The 23,944-nt window shown below is 46.0% G+C and overlaps 1 protein-coding gene across 1 annotated transcript in view; it reads right to left on the bottom strand.

Moving 5' to 3' along the window:
• The window catches only part of LOC126426706 (coiled-coil domain-containing protein CG32809-like), a 152,308-nt gene that overhangs the window by 87,657 nt on the left and 40,707 nt on the right, over window positions 1–23,944 (bottom strand). Inside the window, exon 3 of the mRNA XM_050088628.1 lies at window positions 2,760–2,931. Within this exon, the coding sequence (XP_049944585.1) occupies window positions 2,760–2,931 (172 nt within the window). The remainder of the gene's footprint in view (window positions 1–2,759; window positions 2,932–23,944) is intronic.

The following is a 23,944-nucleotide window of genomic DNA, read 5'->3' as shown; positions in this document are numbered from 1 at the left end:
ACCAATGATGATGCCTTTTGTTAGATTAGGCAGTACATGTCTGGGGTGAATACGGATCACAGATGCACAACAGGCGATATTTTAACCGAATGGGTCATTAAGCAAGTAACTAGGCATCTGTACGGGAATAGGAAGAGCATCATAATGTAGTCTGACAGGGCTTAACTTGGTGATGAACTGATACTCCTCTGAATCAATATGAAAACCAGTATTCGTTATAATTCTTTTTTATGCTGTCCGACGTGTGTAGAGGTGACAAGGTAAAACAGATATTCTTTCCTTTGCCTTCCAGTTCTGATGATGGCGAGAGCTGACAGACACTGGTTAGGAACGTAAAACAATTTCTCTTATTGTGCCAAAGAAAATACTGAGTTTACAGTATAAAGTCAAACACTATCTGGACGACAGAACTTTCTTTTTTTTTTCTTCAAAAACTTAAGGTAGAGCTTCTCTGGACAGTACCGAGACGCAGCATGGCTGAGAGAACAGAGAAGTGGCTCATTCCGTGCCAAATGGTCTAGCCTCCCCCCTTTAGCGTCCCACATTTCGTCGAAATTCCAACACGTACCAAACGTAACACCAACAATTTTTAGCTCTTAGGTGCAGCACTTTTCTTGAGACACTCGTCCAAGTGAGGGTGGTCAAAATCTTCTGCACAACATATTTCGTCATTTCTGACAAATGATTACAAAGTTGATTAAATCTTTTTCGTGTTATTAGCCGAGTCGTCTCGCCGCAACGTTTCGACAAGTTTTCTATTTCTTGTCGTCTGGTGAACTGTCGGGTCATGACCGGTTTGTCCTTTTATAGCCTCTAGATCGCAGACATCTCTTTTTCTGAATGAGATTTTCACTCTCCAGCGGAGTGTGCGCTGATATGAAACTTCCTGCCACATTAAAACTGTGTGCCGGACCGAGACTCGAACTCGGAACCTTTGCCTTTCTGCGGGCAAGTGGGTAGGTAGGAGACGAGGTACTGGCAGAAGTAAAGCTGTGAGGACGGGGCGTGAGTCGTGCTGGGGTAGCTCAGTTGGTAGAGCACTTGCCCGCGAAAGCCAAGGTCCCGAGTTCGAGTCTCGGTCCGGCACACAGTTTTAATCTGCCAGGAAGTTTCATCTCTTTTCCTGATGGCCGCGGTGAGGGTTGGGGATGGGGGCACCTGTGTAGAGGGAGGTCTAGGCGCCGAGTCTGGGAGCTGCCTGTCTATTCCGTCCGTTGCCTACGCAACTTTCGAATGAAAGCGTTCCTTACGAACGCCAATACCCATAGGGAGTTCCGCTAGAAAGCGTTATCCCAGTCGACAAAATCATTGTGTAGTCTTATTTCCACTGGTTCTTTGATGACTGAATGCCAGAATTCATTAGCTTAGCGTACTACCTTTGTCTGATCAAAAACAAACGTGCGTCCTTTGTTTATGCCGTGCACTGCCATTGCAGGCTTTTCAGTCTGACCAAGGCAAACACTTGTTCTAAACAGAACTGTGATATGCATCGCTGCGTCTGCCCAATGTACCGCCATGCCACACTCGCAACAGATGCTGTAGACACCTGGTCATGCAGTCCATCGGGCAGATACTGTGATGCATCTCGCAGTGCTGTTCAGAAAACGTGTAGAGCGTTTGAGTCAGCGAAACTGACAAGTCTGCAGTTGCGGAGTACAACATCAACAAAAGAAGCACGTTTGTTTTTGAACAGACAACGGTGGTGTGTCTAGGTAATGGATTGTGGCATTTGGTCATCAAAGAGACAGTGGAAATAAGCGTGCACAGCGATTTTGTCAACCAGGATAAGGCGTTAGTAAAAATACGCCAGGAACGCTCGGATGAGAAAGTGGTGGAGGCAGCGTCAACTCCACCCTGCCAGCATTGGGACTTGACACCTGGAACCAACTTAACACTGCCACTACTGGGAATCGACCTCCAGAGCCAAGTTCACCCTGCCAGCACTAGGACTCGACATCCGGAGCCAATTTCATACTATCAGCACCAGGAATCGATACCTGGAGCGAACTTCACGCTTCCGGCACTGGGACTAGACACCCAGAGCCAACTTCATCCTCTCAGCAATGGGACTCGACACCTGGAACCAACTTCACCCTACCACGACTAGGGCTTGAGCTCCAGAGCCAACTGCACCCTGCCAGCACCAGTATTTGATACCTGGAACCTATTTCACCCTATCGCGACTGGGACTTGAGCTCCAGAGCTAACTGCACCCTGCAAGCACCAGGACTTGACACGTGGAACCAACTTGACCCTACCATGACTGGGACTTGAGCTCTGGAGCCAAATGCAACCTGCCAGCACCAGGAATCGACACCTGGAACCAACTTCACCCTACCATGACTGGAACTTGAGCTCTGGAGCCAACTTCACCCCGTCAGCTTCGGGACTCGATACCCGGAGCCAACTCCACTCTGCTGAAGGCACGCGATTCACTCTCCTGTTGATCTCTTGGGAGAGGACTGCGTAGTCCAGTGTCTGTAAAGGGATGAACGGAACACCAACACCAATTGAAGATGGCAAATAGGAAAGTCATTGAAATGTTGCGACAAGACGACATTACGTCTCGGTTGATAAGCCAAGTTTTCATCAATGAAATTCGTCAGGGAAGCCTGGATTCCCAAAAAATTACATAGTGGTAAAGAGTGGTCTCCCCTATGAAATTTGCTGCATCAGCTCACTGCAAAGTGTAGTTAGTAGTCAAAATACAAACTGAATAGTGTGATTACTGTGACCACTAAGTCTGTAGGATGGCTCACCTAGAGGCCGCTCCAGGGTCTTGGACGGGGTGCGAACCACGGGCAAGCTGGAGCGCTGCTTGCCGCCTCGTCGGAAGCCCGTCGAGCTGGTCTCCACCTCCGACATGATGCCCGGGTCGTCGTCGAACAGCATGGCCGACGGCAGCGGCGGGTACCCGCGCGGCAGCGGAGACTGCACAGGGCACACGGCAACGCGTCACAAACAACACTGCAAGTCCAACTCTACACAAGGCAGCAGACTAGCCAGCAACACACACAATTCCAAGCCAAACAGCCCTCTGCCACTCATTCCCCACATCCAATTCTCCGCACAGAAGCAAGAACTGGGAATCCACACCACCACGTGTTGAAAAGCCCTCCAGCACTCACTCACTCACTCACTCACGCACTCCGCAAGCCTAACGACACTGATGAGCCAAAACATTATGACCACCGCCCACCACGACACTGGACCCCACCTGGTGGCGCTGTGGGCACGTGACGCAATAACAAAAGCATGTGAGCGGAGCAGACACCGACATGGGATCAGCCTACATCTACATATACATGATTACTCTGCAATTCACATTTAAGTGCTTGGCAGAGGGTTCATCGAACCACAATCATACTATCTCCCTACCATTCCACCCCCGAACAGCGCGCGGGAAAAACGAACACCTAAACCTTTCTGTTCGAGCTCTGATTTCTCTTACTTTATTTTGATGATCATTCCTACCTTTGTAGGCTGGGCTCAACAAAATATTTTCGCGTTCGGAATAGAAGGTTGGTGACTGAAATTTCGTAAATAGATCTCGCCGCGACGAAAAACGTCTTTGCTTTAATCACTTCCATCCCAACTCGCGTATCACATCTGCCACACTCTCTCCCCTATTACGTGATAATACAAAACGAGCTGCCCTTTTTTGCACCCTTTCGATGTCCTCCGTCAATCCCACCTGGTAAGGATCCCACACCGCGCAGCAATATTCTAACAGAGGACGAACGAGTGTAGTGTAAGCTGTCTCTTTGGTGGACTTGTTCCATCTTCCAAGCGTCCTGCCAATGAAACGCAACCTTTGGCTCGCCTTCCCCACAATATTATCTGTGTGGCCTTTCCATCTGAAGTTGTTCGTAATTTTTACACCCAGGTACTTAGTTGAATTGACAGCATTGAGAATTGTACTATTTATCGAGTAATCGAATTCCAACGGATTTCTTTTGGAACTCGTGTGGATCACCTCACACTTTTCGTTAGTTAGCGTCAACTGCCACCTGCCACACCGTACAGCAATCTTTTGTAAATCGCTTTGCAACTGATACTGGTCTTCGGACGAACTTACTAGACGGTAAATTACAGCATCATCTGCGAACAACCTAAGAGAACTGCTCAGATTGTCACCCACGTCATTTATATAGATCAGGAACAGCAGAGGTCCCAGGACGCTTCCCTGGGGAACACCTGATATCACTTCAGTTTTACTCGATGATTTGCCGTCTATTACTACGAACTACGACCTTCCTGGCAGGAAATCACGAATCCAGTCGCACAACTGAGACGATACCCCATAGGCCCGCAGCTCGATTAGAAGTCGCTTGTGAGGAACGGTGTCAAAAGCTTTCCGGAAATCTAGAAATACGGAATCAACTTGAGATCCCCCGTCGATAGCGGCCATTACTTCGTGCGAATAAAGAGCTAGCTGCGTTGCACAAGAACGGTGTTTTCTGAAACCGTGCTGATTACGTATCAATAGATCGTTCATTTCGAGGTGATTCATAATGTTTGAATACAGTGTATGCTCCAAAACCTTACTGCAAACTGACGTCAATGATATAGGTCTGTAGTTCGATGGATTACTCCTACTACACTTCTTAAACACTGGTGCGACCTGCGCGATTTTCCAATCTGCAGGTACACATCTATCGGTGAGCGAGCGGTTGTATATGATTGCTAAGTAGGGAGCTATTGTATCAGCGTAATCTGAAAAGAACCTAATCGGTATACAATCTGGACCTGAAGACTTGCCCGTATCAGGCGTTTTGAGTCGCTTCGTAACTCCTAAGGTATCTACTTATGCTAGTAGCTGTTCGTGTTTCAAATTCTGGAATATTCCATTCGTATTCGCTGGTGAAGGAATTTCGGAAAACTGCGTTCAATAACTCCGCTTTAGCGGCACAGTCGTCGGTAACAGTACCATCGGCACTGCGCAGCGAAGGTATTGACTGCGTCTTGCCGCTTGTGTACTTTACATACGACCAGAATTTCTTCGGATTTTCTACCAAATTTCGAGACAATGTTTCGTTGTGGAACCTATTAAAGGCATTTCTCATTGAAGTCGGTGCCAAATTTTGCGCGTCTGTAAATTTATCCAATCTTCGGGATTTCGCGTTCTGCTGAACTTCGCATGCTTTTTCCGTTGCCTCTGCAACAGCGTTCGGACCCGTTTTGTGTACCATGGGGGGATCAGTTCCATCTCTTATGGGCTGCAAATGGGGAAATCCATTGAGATAAGCGACTTTAACAAAAGAAAGATTATTATTGCGCAGGGACTGTGAACGGTTATCTCGAAAACGGCGAAGCTGTTGGAATGTTCGCGTGCTACTGCCGTGAGCATCTACAGAAAGAGAAAGGACAGTGAGACTACCACTAGGCGCTAAATGATTGGACGTCCACGAATCTTCACAGAACATTGGGTTCGGAAGCTTGTCTGCTCTGTAAACTAGGATAGATGTTGATTTGTGCCATCTCTGCCGAAAAGAGCACAATGCCGGTGCACGCTCAAGTGTTTCGGGGCGCACCGTTCATCGTACATTGTCGAACTTTGAGCTCCTCAGATTAGATTAGATTAGTTTTTCGTTCCATAGATCCGTGCTGAGGAGATTCTCGTGGATGTGGAACATATCAATATTTTTTTAAAGCTGAAATAACAATACTAATAGTATGAATATATACAATACATCATTCGTTTCTATTAAAAAATTCGTCAATGGAGTAGAAGGAGTAGGCCACTAGTAAGTCTTTCAGTCTCATTTAAACTGATTTTTATTTGTAACCAAATTTTTTATGTTTGCTGGCAAATTATTGAAGATCCGTGTTCCTGACAAGGCAGCCTCCCATCGCATCCCCCTCAGATTTGGTTGTAAGTTGGCACAGTGGATAGGCCTTCAAAAACTGAACGCAGATCAATCCACTGTGCCAACTTATACCTAAATCTGAGGGGGGTGCGATGGGGAGGTTCCCTTGTGAGTAGTGGACCCCTTTTTGAACTGAAGTAAGTGCTTTTAAGACGTTGTGCAGATCATTTTTGTTCCTGGCATTGTATGTATGAACAGAGCTATTTGTTGGAAAAAGAGGTATATTATTTAGGACGAATTTCATTAAGGAGTAAAAATACTGAGAGGCAGTGGTTAGTATACCCAGTTCTTTGAAGAGGTTTCTACAGGACGTCCGTGCATTTACTCCACAAATAATACGTATTACACGCTTTTGCACTCTGAAAACTTTTGTTGACTTGAAGAGTTACCCCAAAATATTATACCATATGACATTATGGAATGAAATTAGGCAAAGTGTGCAAGCTTTTTCATTTTTATGTGGCCTATGTCAGCTAACACCCGAATTGCAAATACAGATTTGTTAAGGCGTTTCTGCAGTTCTGTGGTGTGCTCCTCCCAACTGAATTTATTATCAAGTTGTAATACCAGGAATTTAAGACTGTCAACCTCTTCTATCTGCTCTTCTTCATACTTTATGCATATGCTGGGTGGAAACCTGTTACAGGTTCTGAATTGCATATAGTGAGTCTTTTCGAAGATTAACGTCAGTGAGTTGGCTTTAAACCATTTATTAATATCCATGAAAATATCATTAGCAGATCTTTCTAGAACTACACTCGACATACTATTTATTGCAATACTTGTGTCATCTGCAAAGAAAACGAACCCTGCTTCCGGCAGTGTAACTGATGAGAGATCATTAATGTACACAAGAAAAAGCAATGGCCCTTACATGGATCCTTGTGGGACACCACATGTAATTTCTTCCTATTCTGATGATGACAGATGACTTACTTCTGACATCATTTGTTTCCTGTTAGCGAGGTATGACTTGAACCATTTTTCAGCACTGCCCGTGACACCGCAGAATTCTGTTTGTGCACCTGCACAGAAGAAGAAGGTCAAATGGCCGGTGAGCCTTAACTATACTACTGGCCATTAAAATTGCTACACCAAGAAGAACTGCAGATGATAAACGGGTATTCATTGGACAAATATATTATACTAGAACTGACATGTGATTACATTTTCACGCTATTTGGGTGCATAGATACTGAGAAATCAGTACCCAGAACAACCACCTCTGGCCGTAATAACGACCTTGATACGCCTGGGCATTGAGTCAAACAGAGCTCGGATGGCGTGTACAGGTACAGCTGCCCATGCAGCTTCAACACGATACCACAGTTCGTCAAGAGTAGTGACTGGCGCATTGTGACGAGCCAGTAGCTCGGCCACCATTGACCTGACGTTTTCATTTGGTGAGAGATCTGGGAATGTGCTGGCCGGGGCAGTAGCCGAACATTTTCTGTATCCAGAAAGGCCCGTACAGGACCTGCAACATGCGGTCGTGTATTATCCTGCTGAAATGTAGGGTTTCGCAGGGATCGAATGAAGGGTAGAGCCACAGGTCGCAACATATCTGAAATGTAACGTCCACTGCTCAAAGTGTCGTCAATGCGAACAAGAGGTGACCGAGACGTGTAACCGATAATACCATCACGCCGGGTGATACGCCAGTATGGCGATGACGAATACACGCTTCCGATGTGCGTTCACCGCGATGTCGCCAAACACGGTTGCGAGCATCATGATGCTGTAATCTGAGCCTGGATTCTTCCGAAAACATGACAGTTTGCCATTCGTGCACCCAGGTTCGTCGTCGAGTACACTATCGCAGGGGCTCCTGTCTGTGATGCAGCGTCAAGGTCTCCGAACTGATAGTCCATGCTGCTGCAAACGTCGTCGAACTGTTCGTGCAGATGGTTGTTGTCTCGCAAACGTCCCCATCTGTTGACTCAGGGATCGAGACATGGCTGAATGCGTTACAGCCATGCGGTTAAGATGCCTGTCATCTCGACTGCTAGTCATACGAGGCCGTTGGGATCCAACACGGCGTTCCGTATTACCCTCCTGAACCCACCGATTCCATATTCTGCTAACAGTCATCGCATCTCGACTAACGCGAGCAGCAATGTCGCGATACAATAAACCGCAATCGCGATAGGCTACAATCTGACCTTTATCAAAGTCGGAAACGAGATGGTACGCATTTCTCCTCCTTACACGAGGCAGCACATCAACGTCTCACCAGGCAATGCCGGTCAAATGCTGTTGGTGTATTAGAAATCGGTTGGAAACTTTCCTCATGTCAGCAATTTGTAGGTGTCGCCACCGGCGGCAACCTTGTGTTTATGCTCTGAAAAGCTAATCATTTGTATATCGCAGCATCTTCTTCCTGTCGGTTAAATTTCGCGTCTGTAGCACGTCATCTTCGTGGTGTACCATATGTAATGGCCCCTAGTGTACGTAAGTACCTTTTGTTCCCATCATATTTCTGAGAATTTTGCAGTCATAAAAAGTATAATTTCACTTAAGTTTGTCTCTGTTCCAAAAATCGGAACTAATTTCATGTTTTATATACAGTGTGGTCATAAAGAGCCTGAAAAGCTTGTAAGGGTGTTGTTGGGTAGGTTGTGCAGAGAAAATAAGTGCTAAGAAAAGAAAATTCGATACGTTGCGCCGTTTCACATTTATTTAACATTGAATTGAGCCAATCAGGTAATTTGGCGGGTAAATTGAAGCATTTGCACATGCTAAAATGCGGCAAAGCACAGACATCTGTGCCGGCCGCTGTGGCCGAGCGGTTCTAGGCGCTTTCAGTCCAGAACCGCGCGACCGCTAAGGTCGCGGGTTCGATCCTGCCTCGGGCATGGATGTGTGTGATGCCCTTAGGTTAGTTAGGTTTAAGTAGTTCTAAGTTCTAGGGGACTGATGACCTCAGATGTTAAGTCCCATAGTGCTCAGAGCCATTTGAACAGACATCTGTGGGTTCGTGAGTTACCACCTGCACAAATGCTCGTTACCAGCCAAAAATGTGCCTTTTTCGGAGTCGATAAATTTAATCTGTGCGAGAAAAATCTGCGTCTATTCGGTTTGAGGAAACAAAGCGAAGAACAAGTTTGGCCGCACTGTCTCCCGCAGACCGCTTCAATTTGCGCGCTCGCCGACCAGATTCGCGAAGTGCTGGCAAAATCGGAAACGGCGCAACACGTCAAACTTTGTTCCTAACAATTATTTCTCTGTAACACTCAAGCCATTCAGACCGTCTACGACGACCCTGTATGCATCGAAATGCACGCCAAAGCACTCACTTGACATCTCGTTAACTCTCTGTGGATGAGTCAGGCTGCGATGTATAAGCAGCTGTACTGAGCATATAGAATGTCTCTTGTTTTGTAAAAGTACTACGAAAATGTCTCTCCTGTGCGCGAGAACTGTATGACGCATTTTTGTGAACAAATTTTCTTGTAATCAAAACGCTCTATGAGAAATCGTCGAAATAAAAAATGTCAGCGTTATATCTCCACAAAGTGGTTCATTTTACAACAAAAAGCCCAGATGAGCTATAATATGATGAAGATTGTTCTATGTAATTTTTTCTAGATGCTTACGACGAGTGACGATCAGTGCTAATATATGCGTCCATGTCCCAAGGAACAAGTGCTGTGGTGACTCAACCGGATACGAAATACATGAAATCTATTCGCAACTGCGAATATGGACATCTGTATGATGGAATGAGGACAATTAAAATTTATTCTGGACCACGACTCGCGAGCAGTCGCTTTACCGCTTTTTGTCATTTTTTAATTGAAAAAAAGGGAGAACTTTTGTCTGCTTTATGGCAAAAACGATTACTGCCTTTCTCCTACCTCTTGTATATGGAAACGGAACAATAAAATACATAGCCCGGAAATCTAACCTGGGCTGCCTACCAAGTTTAATTTTGTTTCTCCTCTCCTTCTACCACTTAAGCGCACCATCACATTATTATTTTTTTTATATAAGAAGCAACAAAAACAAGGAAGCGATACGACAAAAATTATGCGGATAATGTGAACTAAGAAGGGCCATCTTGTCCGCTGGGATCGCCTTATCGAAGCCGGCGGCTACTAAGAGGCAGTCGTCATTGCAATGGGCGTCACCGTCGGAGTGTAATGGGACCGCTGGACACAGTCAGAGACTGTTTCTGTTAGCGTAGGGGAATCGTGGAAAGATCACACCTGCAACTCAATTTCTTCTCAGACCCGGCACACCCCAGCTCACCGATGCGTCCATGAATGACGATCCCAAATACACTAGTGGCCATTAAAATTGCTTCACCACGAATATGACCTGCTACAGACGCGAAATTTAACCGACAGGAAGAAGATGCTGTGATATGCAAATGATTAGCTTTTCAGAGCATTCACACAATGTTGGCGAGGGTAGCGACACCTACCACGTGCTGACATGAGGAAAGTTTCCAACCGATTTCTCGTACACAAACAGCAGTTGACGACGTTGCCTGGTGAAACGTTGTTGTGATGCCTCGTGTAAGGAGGAGAAATGCGTACCATCACGTTTCCGACTTTGATAAAGGTCGGATTGTAGACTGTCGCGATTGCGACATGTTAGCAGAATATGGAATCGGTGGGTTCAGGACGATAATACGGAACGCCGTGCTGGATCCCAACGGCCTCGTATCGCTAGCAGTCGAGATGACAGGCATCTTATCCGCACGGCTGTAACGGATCGTGCAGCCTCGTCTCGACCCCTGAGTCAACAAATGGGGACGTTTGCAAGACAACAACCATCTGCACGAACAGTTCGACGACGTTAGCAGCAGCACGGACTATCAGCTCGGAGACCGTGGCTGCGGTTAGCCTTGACGCTGCATCACAGGAACGCCTGCGATGGTGTACTCGACGACGAACCTGGGTGCACGAATGGCAAAACGTCATTTTTGACGAATCCAGGTTCTGTTTACAGCGTAACGACGGTCGCATCCGTGTTTGGCGACATCGCGGTGAAGCACATTGGAAGCGCGTATTCATCATCGCCATACTGGCGTATCACCCGGCGTGACGGTATGGGGTGCCACTGGTCACACGTCTCGGTCACCTCTTGTTCGCATTGACGGCACTTTGAACAGTGGACGCTACATTTCAGATGTGTTACGACCCGTGGCTCTACCCTTCATTCGATTCCTGCGAAACCCTACATTTCAGCAGGATAATGCACGACCGCATGTTGCAGGTCCTGTACGGGCCTTTCTGGATACAGAAAATGTTCGACTGCTGCCCTGGCCAGCACATTCTCCAGATCTCTCACCAATTGAAAACGTGTGGTCAATGGTGACCGAGCAACTGGCTCGTCACAATGCGCCAGTCACTACTCTCGATGAACTGTGGTATCGTGTTGAAGCTGCATGGGCAGCTGTACCTGTACACGCCATCCGAGCTCTGTTTGACTCAATGCCCAGGCGTATCGAGGCCGTTATTACGGCCAGAGGTGGTTGTTCTGGGTGCTGATTTCTCAGTATGTATGCATCCAAATTGCGTGAAAATGTAATGTCAGTTCTAGTATAATTTATTTGTCCAATGAATACCCGTTTATCATCTGCTGACCAGTAGTATAGTTAGCAAAAAGGTTCTGGTATTCCGTTCTGTTCGTTAAGATCACCGTATGGTGTAACTTCTCGGGGCTACGTTCATCATTGGTCCTTTGATTTCTGAGCATCTTGGCGCTCAAAGACCACAGACGTGCAGTGTGACTGACTGGCCAGCGTTACTGCGATACGCTTCGCCAACATGTCATACCTGCCTTGCAGGAGAGAGCCGCATTGAACTCGACAGTTTTGGTGCAAGATGGGGCGCCACCGCACATCTCTCGTGAAGTACACCCGCTTCTCCGAACCACATTTGGAAACGATCAAATTACAGCCGATCGTTTCCACAAGCTAGGCCGGCATGATCACCTCATCTCACTCCCTGTGGTTTCTGGTTCTGGGGTTACCTGAAGGACAGGGTTTACCAGGGGACCATCGACACATGTACTGATCTGAAGCACAACATATCAAGAGAGATAGCCAGCATACCTACGGGCATGATTCGCTGAGCTGTGCAGAATACAATCCTGCGCTTTCAGACGCTTCTGGACACTGATGGGCGCCATATTGAACGTCTTTTGTAGCAGTAATGGTACTGGTACGTAACGGTATGAAGTACCGTAGCAGCAGACTAAAAGTGTTTCAACTGAATTGACTCTGCATTATTTCTCTTCCCCGTGTCCTTGACATTAATGCTACCAAGTTTGGTTCCTCCTGCGGTAATTAGTTTCCGTGTTGCAACGTGTTAAATAGGGAAAGTTTAATTATAACCACCCAGTTTTTAGAAATAAGCACTACCAATTGTCTCATAGCCTCATTAGTTCGGGGTTTAATAAAACATACAAAGTAAATACCAGATTCTGAGAAAATTCTTTTTCGTTCCAAAGTTTAGTAAGGTGAGGAGGAGGGCGGGGGGGGGGGGTCGAAGTGAGCGGGGGTTACTAGCTCATACCTGATTTAATTCGGGGTAATGGTCTCAGAAAAGTTGGGAACCATTGATCTGCATTTAATTCGGGGTAATGGTCTCAGAAACGTTGGGAACCACTGATCTGCATGGTAACCTGAATGAATGGACTCAGTGAAGTTTGAGATGAAACACAAGCCCGAGACTGAAACTTACTGGCAGATTAAAACTGTGTGCCGGACCGAGACTCGAACTCGGGACCTTTGCCTTTTGCACGCAAGTGCTCTACCCAACTGAGCTACCGAAGCACGACTCGCGCCCCGTCCTCACAGCTTTACTTCTGCCAGTACCTCGTCTCATACCTTCCAAACATAACAGAAGCTCTCCTGCAGAACTTGGAGAACTAGCAATCCTGAAAGAAAGGATACTGCGCAGACATGGCTTAGCCACGAAACTTGCAGAACTAGCACTCCTGGAAGAAAGGATATTTACGGAGTCATAGCTTAGCCACAGCCTGGGGGATGTTTCCAGAATGAGCTTTTCACTCTGCAACGGAGTGTGCGCTGATATGAAACTTTCTGCCAGATTAAAACTGTGTGCCGGACAGAGACTCGAACTCGGGAGCTTTGCCTTTCGCGTGCAAGTCCTCTACCATCTGACCTACCCAAACACGACTCACGGCCCGTCCTCATAGCTTTACTTTCTGCCAGTACCTCGCCTCCTACCTTCCAAACTTTACAGAAGCTGTCCTGCAGAGAGCCCAAGAGTCATAGACCAAATTCCAGGTTGAACTTCACGTTAAAACACCTCACTCGGCCACCGCTGCACTCGACGCATAGCATCATTTGGAACATAGAGGCGAAATGTCCGACTCTGTAGTCCACACTAAACACTCCTCCCACCCCCCTTCCCTCCCCCCACGTAAAACAGCCACTGTCCAGTTCCTGGCCGCGCAGGATTAGCCGAGCGGTATGAGGCGCTGCAGTCATGGACTGTGCGGCTGGTCCCAACGGAGGTTCGAGTCCTCCCTCGGGCATGGGTGTGTGTGTGTGTTTGTCCTTAGGATAATTTAGGTTAAGTAGTGTGTAAGCTTAGGGACTGATGACCTTACCAGTTAAGTCCCGTAAGATTTCACACGCATTTTTTCCAGTTACTGTGTTGTTAGGACCACTGCTGGCGTGCAGATTTGTATGAATATGTGAGCAATGGTCTTTCGCGAGACACCAGATTCCAGATACGCACTGCATACAGTTCCCTTCGCAACGCTCGCTTGGAAACAGGTTGAGCCGCGGCTGCATTCACAGACAAGAGCAATTCCAGTCACGTTTGAAACCGGTTGTCACGGATAATGCGTGGCGCTCGTCACCAGACCTTATCGGTTAAGATGCACGCCGACTGTTCTTACACCGCACTACATGACTGCCTGTATTGCGCCGTTCCCCGTAGACAGGCTGAAAAGTCCGAGTTGATTCGGCGACCAACCTGTCAAGTCTGTTCGCGGTGTGGCCACGGGCCACGTCCAAACACCACAGCTCATTTCTGTCATTATGTCACTTCTCCAGGTCGACCTGTCTCACTGCGTTGATTCCATACCGGGGACTATACAGGCCATGAAAGTCACGAAGAAGTAATGAAAATGAGCAGGTGATCACAAAAGTAATGAAAAGGCAATGAAATTTAGTGCGTGGTGATGAATTTTCTTTTGCGTCTCTGTCAGGTGCGGTTCTGCATCTACTGCCGCACAGATATTCCGCAAGCCACGGTACGGTGCGTGGCGGAGGGCACTCTGCACCACAACTGGTCATTTCCTTTCCTGTTCCACTCGCAAACAGAGCGAGGGAAAAACGACTATCTATACAGCGTGTTACAAAAAGGTCCGGCCAAACTTTCAGGAAACATTCCTCACACACAAATAAAGAAAAGATGTTATGTGGACATGTGTCCGGAAACGCTTAATTTCCATGTTAGAGCTCATTTTAGTTTCGTCAGTTTGTACTGTACTTCCTCGATTCACCGCCAGTTGCCCCAATTGAAGGAAGGTAATGTTGACTTCGGTACTTGTGTTGACATGCGACTCATTGCTCTACAGTTCTAGCATCGAGCACATCAGTACGTAGCATCAACAGGTTAGTGTTCATCACGAACGTGGTTTTCCAGTCAGTGCAATGTTTACAAATGCGGAGTTGGCAGATGCCCATTTGATGTACGGATTAGCACGGGGCAATAGCCGTGGCACGGTACGTTTGTATCGAGACAGATTTCCAGAACGAAGGTGTCCCGACAGGAAGACGTTCGAAGCAATTGATCGGCGTCTTAGGGAGCACGGAACATTCCAGCCTATGACTCGCGACTGGGGAAGACCTAGAACGACGAGGACACCTGCAATGGACGAGGCAATTCTTCGTGCAGTTGACGATAACCCTAATGTCAGCGTCAGAGAAGTTGCTGCTGTACAAGGTAACGTTGACCACGTCACTGTATGGACAGTGCTACGGGAGAACCAGTTGTTTCCGTACCGTGTACAGCGTGTGCAGGCACCATCAGCAGCTGATTGGCCTACACGGGTACACTTCTGCGAATGGTTCATCCGACAATGTGTCAATCCTCATTTTAGTGCAAATGTTCTCTTTACGGATGAGGCTTCATTCCAACTTGATCAAATTGTAAATTTTCACAATCGACATGTATAGGCTGACGAGAATCCTCACGCAATTGTGCAATCACGTCATCAACACAGATTTTCTGTGAACGTTTGGGCAGGCATTGTTGGTGATGTCTCGATTGGGCCCCATGTTCTTCCACCTACGCTCAATGGAGCACGTTATCATGATTTCATACGGGATACTCTACCTGTGCTGCTAGAACATGTGCCTTTACAAGTACGACACAACATGTGGTTCATGCACGATGGAGCTCCTGCACATTTCAGTCCAAGTGTTCGTACGCTTCTCAACAACAGATTCGGTGACCGACGGATTGGTAGAGGCGGACCAATTCCGTGGCCTCCACGCTCTCCTGACCTCAACCCTCTTGACTTTCATTTATGGGGGCATTTGAAAGCTCTCGTCTACGCAACCCCGGTACCAAATGTAGAGACTCTTCGTGCTCGTATTGTGGACGGCTGTGATACAATACGCCATTCTTCAGGGCTGCATCAGCGCATCAAGGATTCCATGCGACGGACGGTGGATGCATATCCTCGCTAACGGAGGATATTTTGAACATTTCCTGTAACAAAGTGTTTGAAGTCACGCTGGTACGTTCTGTTACTGTGTGTTTCCATTCGATGATTAATGTGATTTGAAGAGAAGTAATAAAATGAGCTCTAACATGGAAAGTAAGCGTTTCCGGACACATGTCCACATAACATATTTTCTTTCTTTGTGTGTGAGGAATGTTTCCTGAAAGTTTGGCCGTACCTTTTTGTAACACCTTGTATATGTCTCCGTGTGAACCCTAATTTCTCGTATCTTGTCTTCGTGGTCCTTACACGCAGCGTGTGTTGGCGGCAGTTGAATCGTTCAGCAATCAATTTCAAATACCGGTTCTCTAAATTTTCTCAACAATGTTTCTCGAAAAGAACCTGAACATGCCTCCAGGGATTCCCATTTGAGTTCCCGAAGCATCTCCGTAACACTTACGTGTTGTTCGAACGTACCGGTAACAAATCTAGCAGCCTGTCTCCAAATTGCTTCGATGTCTTTCTTCAATCCGACCTGGTACCGATCCCAAACACTCGAGCAATACTCAAGAAGAGGTTGCATCAGCTTCCTATATGCAGCCTCCATCACAGGTGAACCACTCTTTCCTAAAATTCTCCCAATAAAACGAAGTCGGCCATTCGCCTTCTCTACCACAGTACTCACATGCTTGTTCCACGTCATATCGCTTTGCAACGACGTGTCTTATGGGTGGTAGGACGTCAAACGGGCCGACTTGGAGCAGGAGAGGCACAACAGGACATTTTATTTTCTACTGTCTATACTTTTACAAATAAATTCATAAAACTTTGTCAGCATGACCAGTGCAAAGAAGGGCAGCTCGTTTCGTGTTATCGCGCAATAGGGGTGAGAGCGTCACTGATATGATACGCGAGTTGGGGTGGCAGTCACTGAAACGAAGGCGGTTTGCTTTGCGGCGAGATCTATTTACGAAATTTCATTCACCAGCTTTCTCTTCCGAATGCGAAAATATTTTGTTGACACCCACCTACGTAGGGAGAAATGATTATCGCAATAAAATAAGAGAAATCAAGAGCTCGAAGGGCATGATTTAGGTGTTGCTTTTTCCCACTCGCCATTCGAGAGGGGAATGATAGAGAAGTAGTATGAAAATGTTTAAATGAACCCTCTGCCAGACACGTAAGTGTGAATTGTAGAGTAACCATGTAGCTGTAGACGTAGATGTGTTGGTGCGAACTGTGGTTGTCATTCGTGCACACGCCCGTGTTTAATGTGTAACTGCCCGAAAAAACATTGTTGTGGTTCAAATGGCTCTAAGCACTATGGGACTTAACAGCTGAGGTCATCAGTCCCCTAGAACTTAGAACTACTTAAACCTAACTAACCTAAGGACATCACACACATCCATGCCCGAGGCAGGATTCGAGCCTGCGACCGTAGCAGCAGCGCGGCTCCGGACTGGAGCGCATAGAACCGCACGGCCACCGCGGCCGACTAACATTGTTGTATTTCTGTCAGTTACTGTCCAGTGCTGTACTGAGTAGAACGTTGTTAGAGGAGCAACGCGTGTGCATTAAATTTTGCGTGAAATCAAAGAAAACCTTTGAGAGACACAGCAAATGATGCAGGATACCTACGCTGATGAGTCCTTAACCCGTACTCGGTGTTACTAATGGTTCACACGGTTTAAAAATGACCAGACGGAAGTTAAAAGATAACTCTCGTTCCGCACGTCCATCGCCGACTGCCGGTCTGTGTGGCCGAGCGGTTCTAGGCGCTTCAGTTTGGAACTGGGCGACCGCTACGGTCGCAGGTTCGAATCCTGCCTCGGGCATGGATGTGTGTGATGTCCTTAGGTTAGTTAGGTTTAAGTAGTTCTAAGTTCTAGGGGACTGATGACCATAGATGTTAAGTCCCATAGTGCTCAGAGCCATTTGAACCATTTTTTTGATTGGGTATCACTTGTGTCATACGTCTGTACGCGAGATTTCCACACTCCTAAACATCCCTAGGTCCACTGTTTCCGATGTGATAGTGAAGTGGAAACGTGAAGGGACACGTGCAGCACAAAAGCGTACAGGCCGACCTCGTCTGTTGACTCACAGAGACCGCCGACAGATGTTGAGGGTGGTAATGTGTAATAGGCAGACATCTATCCAGACCATCACACAGGAATTCCAAACTGCATCAGGATCCACTACAAGTACAGTTAGGCGGGAGGTGAGAAAACTTGGGATTTCACGGTCGAACGGCTGCTCATAAGCCACACATCACGCCGGCAAATGCCAGACGACGCCTCGCTCGGTGTAAGGAGCGTCAACATTGAACGATTGAGCAGTGGAAAAACGTTGTGTGGAGTGACGAATCACGGTACACAATGTGGCGATGCGATGGCAGGGTGTGGGTATGGCGAAAGCCTGGTTAACATCATCTGCCAGCGTGTGTAGTGCCAACAGTAAAATTCGGAGGCGGTGGTGTTGTGGTGTGGTCGTGTTTTTCATGGAGGGGGCTTGCGCCCGTTGTTGTTTTGCGTGGCACTACCACAGCACAGGCCTACATTGATGTTTTAAGCACCTTCTTGCTTCCCAATGTTAAAGAGCAATTCGGGGATGGCGATTGCATCTTTCAACACGATCGAGGACCAGTTCATAATGCATGGCCTGAGTAATTACACGACAATAACATCCCTGTAATGGAGTGGCCTGCACAGAGCCCTGACCTGAATCCAATAGAACACCTTTGGGATGTTTTGGAACGCCGACTTCGTGCCAGACCTCACCGACTGACGTCGATACTTCTCCTCAGTGCAGCACTCCGTGAAGAATGGGCTGTCTTTCCCCGAGAAACCTTCCAGCACCTGATTGAACGTGTGCCTGCGAGAGTGGAAGCTGTCATGAAGGCTAAGGGTGGGCCAACACCATACTGAATTCCAGCATTACCGATGGAGTCCGCCACGCCCTTGTAAGTCATTTTCAGCCAGGTGTCCGGATACTTTTGCTCACGTAGTGTGTATGGCACCGTTTCAATAGAGAAGAGATCGATTGATAGGAGACACTGTGAGACATCAAGGGATCACCTACTTAGTATTGGAGGGAAGTGTGTGTCGGGGGGGGGGGGGGGTTAAAATGGTGGAGGGAGACCAAGAATACAATAAACAGGTTCAAGTGGACGGAGGGCGCAATAGTTGCTAAGAGATGAGGAAACGTGCACAGGATGGACTTTAGTATTCGGACTGAAAACCGCAGCAAGAAAACATAGTCCGGTTGCGTCCGGTCAAAATGTTCATTTCCTAACAGTTTCCATTTTCGTGATGTAGTTATGCAACTTTCTTTTGTACTGCAGTTCCAGCAGCTTTAACGGTTTGCCTTAAATCACCATGTACATGGCCTTTTCTGTAATTGTAACCAATTACCTCGGGGAGGTTAGTAAAACTTTTTTACAAGTCGGGGCGTGGGGAACTGGAAACGACTGTATTTCCGTTGCCCGTAATCAAGTCGTTTCGCCGAATGCGGCGTTAATCCCAACGCACAGTACAGCCTGATACCGATCGTGTATCGGGAGCGAACTGTTGTTGCTCGTTCATTAGATATTCGGCAGAGTTGGAGATTGCTTTGCCGTTCCCAGCATGCCCCTCTGATTTCATTAACGCCGGACAATCTGCTTTAATTAAAAACTTTGGAGACCTCTGCAGATAAGGCAGGAAGCGCTAATTCCGTTCCGACATTGGCGAGAGCCGAGCGTCCTTGCTGTTGTACGCAGTGTGAGTTTCCGAACGCGCTTGGCGTCTGCACTTCCTCGAAATAGGAGTAGTCTGTGAGCCAGGGGGGGAATATTTAGAAATAGTTGCCAATGTATCTGACATGCGAAATACGTAGGAAGTGAGGAAACAGTAATATGTTATTACTGTTGTCGTTGTAGTGGTCTTCAGTCGCCAAGTAGGGATGGAATAAAGCGACCGGCTAGAACCGATATCAGTATTTCTGCGTAACCGGTATTTTTCGGTATTTTTTTGGGTCGATTATGTATTCTTATTTGTTGCTAATGACTGTGCGAACACCGTTACATCAATTTGTCATAGCAGTGGTGCTAAAAGTTTCGATTTTTAATTAAAACGCTTTTAAAAAACGAGTAATGTTGAATCGTGAAATTTACATTGCTTTGAAATATTGGGTTATTACAGAAAATGAGAAAAGCGATCAGAGCTATTTTAATAACGACGCCGACAGTTAAAAATATCCAACAAACGCATGAGATAAGAATTAATACAGAGTACAAGGTGTATGCCACGTTTGTTGATTGTAGCTCAAAAACATTTGTTGTTGGTAGGAAGTTCTGTGGTTTCTGAAGCACTGCTGTCGTCTTTGAATGATACTGATTCCGATAAAAGGGGTCATCTTAAGATCAATGCATTGTAGAACGAGTCTTTGTAGAAAGACTAGATAGTGAATATTATGCAATGGATTAATTCATTACTGATATTTTGACACTTGTCAAATAATTTTTCCTGTTTGCTAAATGTTCTATTTTGGCTCCTGTCGAATTGTTCATTTGAATGTTTTCGAAGACCATTTCTGATGCCTCAAAACATGTCCTACCAACCGATCCCATCTTCTAGTCAAGATGTGCCACAAACTCCTCTCCAATTCTATTCAATACCTCCTCATTAGTTATGTGATCTACCCATCTAATCTTCAGCATTCTTCTGTAGCACCACATTTCGAAAGCTTCTATTCTCTTCTTGTCTAAACTATTTATCGTCCACGTTTCAGTTCCATACAAAAACTTTCAGAAGCGACTTCCTGACGTTTAAATCTATACTCGATGTTAACAAATTTCTCTTCTTCAGAAACGCTTTCCTTGACATTGCCAGTCTACATTTTATATCCTCTCCACTTCGACCATCATCAATTATTTTGCTCCCCAAATAGCAAACCTCATTTACTACTTTCAGCTTCTCATTTCCTAATCTAATTCCCTCAGCATCACTCGACTTAATTCGACTACATTCCAGTATCCTCGTTTTGCTTTTGTCGATGTTCATCTTATATCCTCCTTTCAAGACACTGTCCATTCCGTTCAGCTGCTCTTCCAAGTCCTTTGTTGTCTCTGTCATCGGCGAACCTCAAAGTTTTTATTTCTTCTCCATGGATTTTAATACCTACTCCGAACTTTCCTTTCGTTTCCTTTACTGCTTCCTCAATATAAAGATTGAATAACATCGAGGATAGGCTGCAACCCTGTCTCACTCCCTTCCCAACCACTGCTTCCCTTTCATGCCCCTAGACTCTTCTAACTGCCATCTGGTTTCTGTACAAGTTGTAAATAGCCTTTCGCTCCCTGTGTTTCACCCCTGCCACCTTCAGCATTTGAAAGAGAGTATTCCAGTCAACATTGTCAATAGCTTTCTCTAAGTCTACAAATGCTAGAAACTTAGGTTTGCCTTTCCTTAATCTATTTTCTAAGATAAGTCGTAGGGTCAGTATTGCCTCACGTGCTCCAACATTTGTACGGAATCCAAACTGATCTTCCCCGAGGTCGGCTTCTACCAGTTTTTCCATTCGTCTGTAAATAATTCGCGTTAGTATTTTGCAGCTGTGACTTATTAAACTGATAGTTCGGTAATTTTCAGATCTGTCAACACCTGCTTTCTTTGGGATTGGAATTATTATATTCCTCTTGAAGTCTGAGGGAATTTCGCCTGTCTCATACATCTTGCTCACCAGATGGTAGAGTTTTGTGAGGACTGGCTCTCCCAAGGCCGTCAGTAGTTCTAATGGAATGTTGTCTACTCCCGGGGCCTTGTTTCGACTTAGGTGTTTCAGTGCTCTGTCAAACTCTTCACGCAGTATCTTATCTACCATTTCTTCTTCATCTACATCCAATTCCATAATATTGTCCTCGAGAACATCGTCGTTGTTTAGACCCTCTATATACACCTTCCACCTTTCTGCTTTCCCTTCTTTGCTTAGAACTGGGTTTCCATGTCAGCTCTCGATATTCATGCAAGTGGTTCTCTTTTCTCCAAAGGTCTCTTTAATTTTCCTCTAGGCATAATCTATCTTACCCCTCGTGAGATAAGCCTCTACATCCTTACATTTGTCCTCTAGCCATCCCTGCTTAGCCACCTTGCACTTCCTGTCGATGTCATTTTTGAGACGTTTGTATTCCTTTTTGCCTGCACATTAAGTAGGGTTTCCATTTGACTGTATTTGTCAGTGTACTGGATCTCATACTATTGCACATACACCGTGCACAACTATACCAGCCGACAATGTCAGCTTCCATTTTTTTTTCTTTTTTTTTTGTGGCAGTTTACTATTACACAGCGTCACCGGATCAGATCCGGTCCAATTGTGTCGGTGGATATGAGGAGACATTCAGTGCTGTTTACGTGACTTTTTATGATTTTTTCCTCAAAGCTATAGTATTAGGTAAATACTTTTGATTTATCCAAATTTATGAAGGAAAACGTACAATTGGAACGAGGAGAATTCCAATTTGAAACAAAAGGAGCCATTTCTGCAGTAAAATGGATGGATAACCGTCCAGTCACTTTCCTGTCCTCAATTCATGACCCATGAGAAACAGCCACAGTGAAAAGGAAAAAGAAGGGTGGTACTAGTACAGAGATTTCTTGTCCTGAAGTTGTGGCAGAATACAACAAAATAATGGGTGGTGTCGATAAGTTTGATCAATTACGAGAAAGGTATGCTATTGGCAGACGTTGTGTAAAATGGTGGCACAGAATATTTTATTTCCTGCTGTACGTTGCTGCAGTGAACAGTTTTATCCTGTGGAAAATGAGTAAAAGAGAAAGTGGACAGTATGATCAGCTCACATGCAGGATCTATCTAGCCAGACAACTGATCGCTGGCTTCTCATCCCAAAAAAGGCGCGGACCAAAACCTGTCTTTCTGGTAAAAAGGGGTAAAGTGCCTGAAGATTTTCGTCATGTGGCTGCAGGAGAGCATCGACCCATTTCAGGAGAAACGTACTGGACGTGGCGTCATTGTAGTACCAAAGCTGCGGAAAAGAGCACTCGCTGTGTTTGTACATATTGTCAAATACCACTCTGCATAGACCCATGTTTCAGAAAATTTCATGGCAAGTAATTGTGAACAATCATTGTAACAAGAGAAGTAAATTTATCAAATAAATATGACATATATTGAAAAAGTTGTTTTTGTCATTTAACTCCAAGGATGGGCAGTCGGAAGAATACTTCCCACCTTGTTGTGTGACATCACTTTCACAGTTGGAGCAAATTTGGTATTCTGTATGATAAATATACCTATCTGTTAACTACTATCTGCTCTCCATTCATTAAAACAACTGCTCAATAATTTTGCCCACGAAAGGGTTAAGTTACGTGCCACCCTCCGATGGTAGAAGTACAGAACTTCCCTAAAAGTGTCTTTGCCTTTACACTGTTTCCCACTGCTTTATTGTTGAGAGGCCATTGTGTAGACTCATGATAAAAATTCGGAGAAAGAAGGTAACTAAATATTTCACTTTCATACAGTTTAAGCATTTAAGCAGCGCACGCCAGGAAAGTTCTCAGAAGACACAAATGTTATCTGTTTCATATTGAACTGGAGTTTGGAGTGACATCTCGCGTTAGCCATTACAGCTGCGAGGTATGGTTCAAATGGCTGTGACCACTATGCGACTTAACTTCTGAGGTCATCAGTCCCCTGGAACTTAGAACTACTTAAACCTAACTAACCTAAGGACAGCACACAACACCCATGCCCGAGGCAGGATTCGAACCTGCGACCGAAGCGGTCGCGCGGTTCCAGACTTGAGCGCCTAGAACCGCTCGGTCACTCCGGCCGGCGGTGCGAGGTACCGCACGGCCCTCTCTCCCTGACTCCAGTGACAGTCCAGAGAGGACTGGCAATTCTCTGTACAAGCTTTGCCCACACTTTCCAGCGTCACACTACTCTGAAGTACCCTCTGCCACACAACGTCGATAGTATGCACCCCCTATCACGAATCACAAGAGGAGGAGGTGTACTTGGAAAAGGCCGGGAGATACGGGAAGATTTCAATTAGATTACATCATGGTCAGACAGATATTCCGAAATCAGATACTGGATTGTAAGGCGTACCCAGGAGCAGATATAGACTCAGATCACAATATAGTAGTGATGAAGAGTAGGCTGAAGTTCAAGACATTAGTCAGGAAGAATCAATACGCAAAGAAGTGGGATACGGAAGTACTAAGGAATGACGAGATACGTTTGAAGTTCTCTAACGCTATAGATACAGCAATAAGGAATAGCGCAGTAGGCAGTACAGTTGAAGAGGAATGGACATCTCTAAAAAGGGCCATCACAGAAGTTGGGAAGGAGAACATAGCTACAAAGAAGGTAGCTGCGAAGAAACTATGGGTAACAGAAGAAATACTTCA

Source organism: Schistocerca serialis, chromosome 11 (assembly GCF_023864345.2).
Source record: "Schistocerca serialis cubense isolate TAMUIC-IGC-003099 chromosome 11, iqSchSeri2.2, whole genome shotgun sequence".
NCBI lineage: Eukaryota > Metazoa > Arthropoda > Insecta > Orthoptera > Acrididae > Schistocerca > Schistocerca serialis.
Note: the sequence above shows the minus strand (reverse complement) of the source record. Positions and strands in the feature narration are given on the sequence as shown.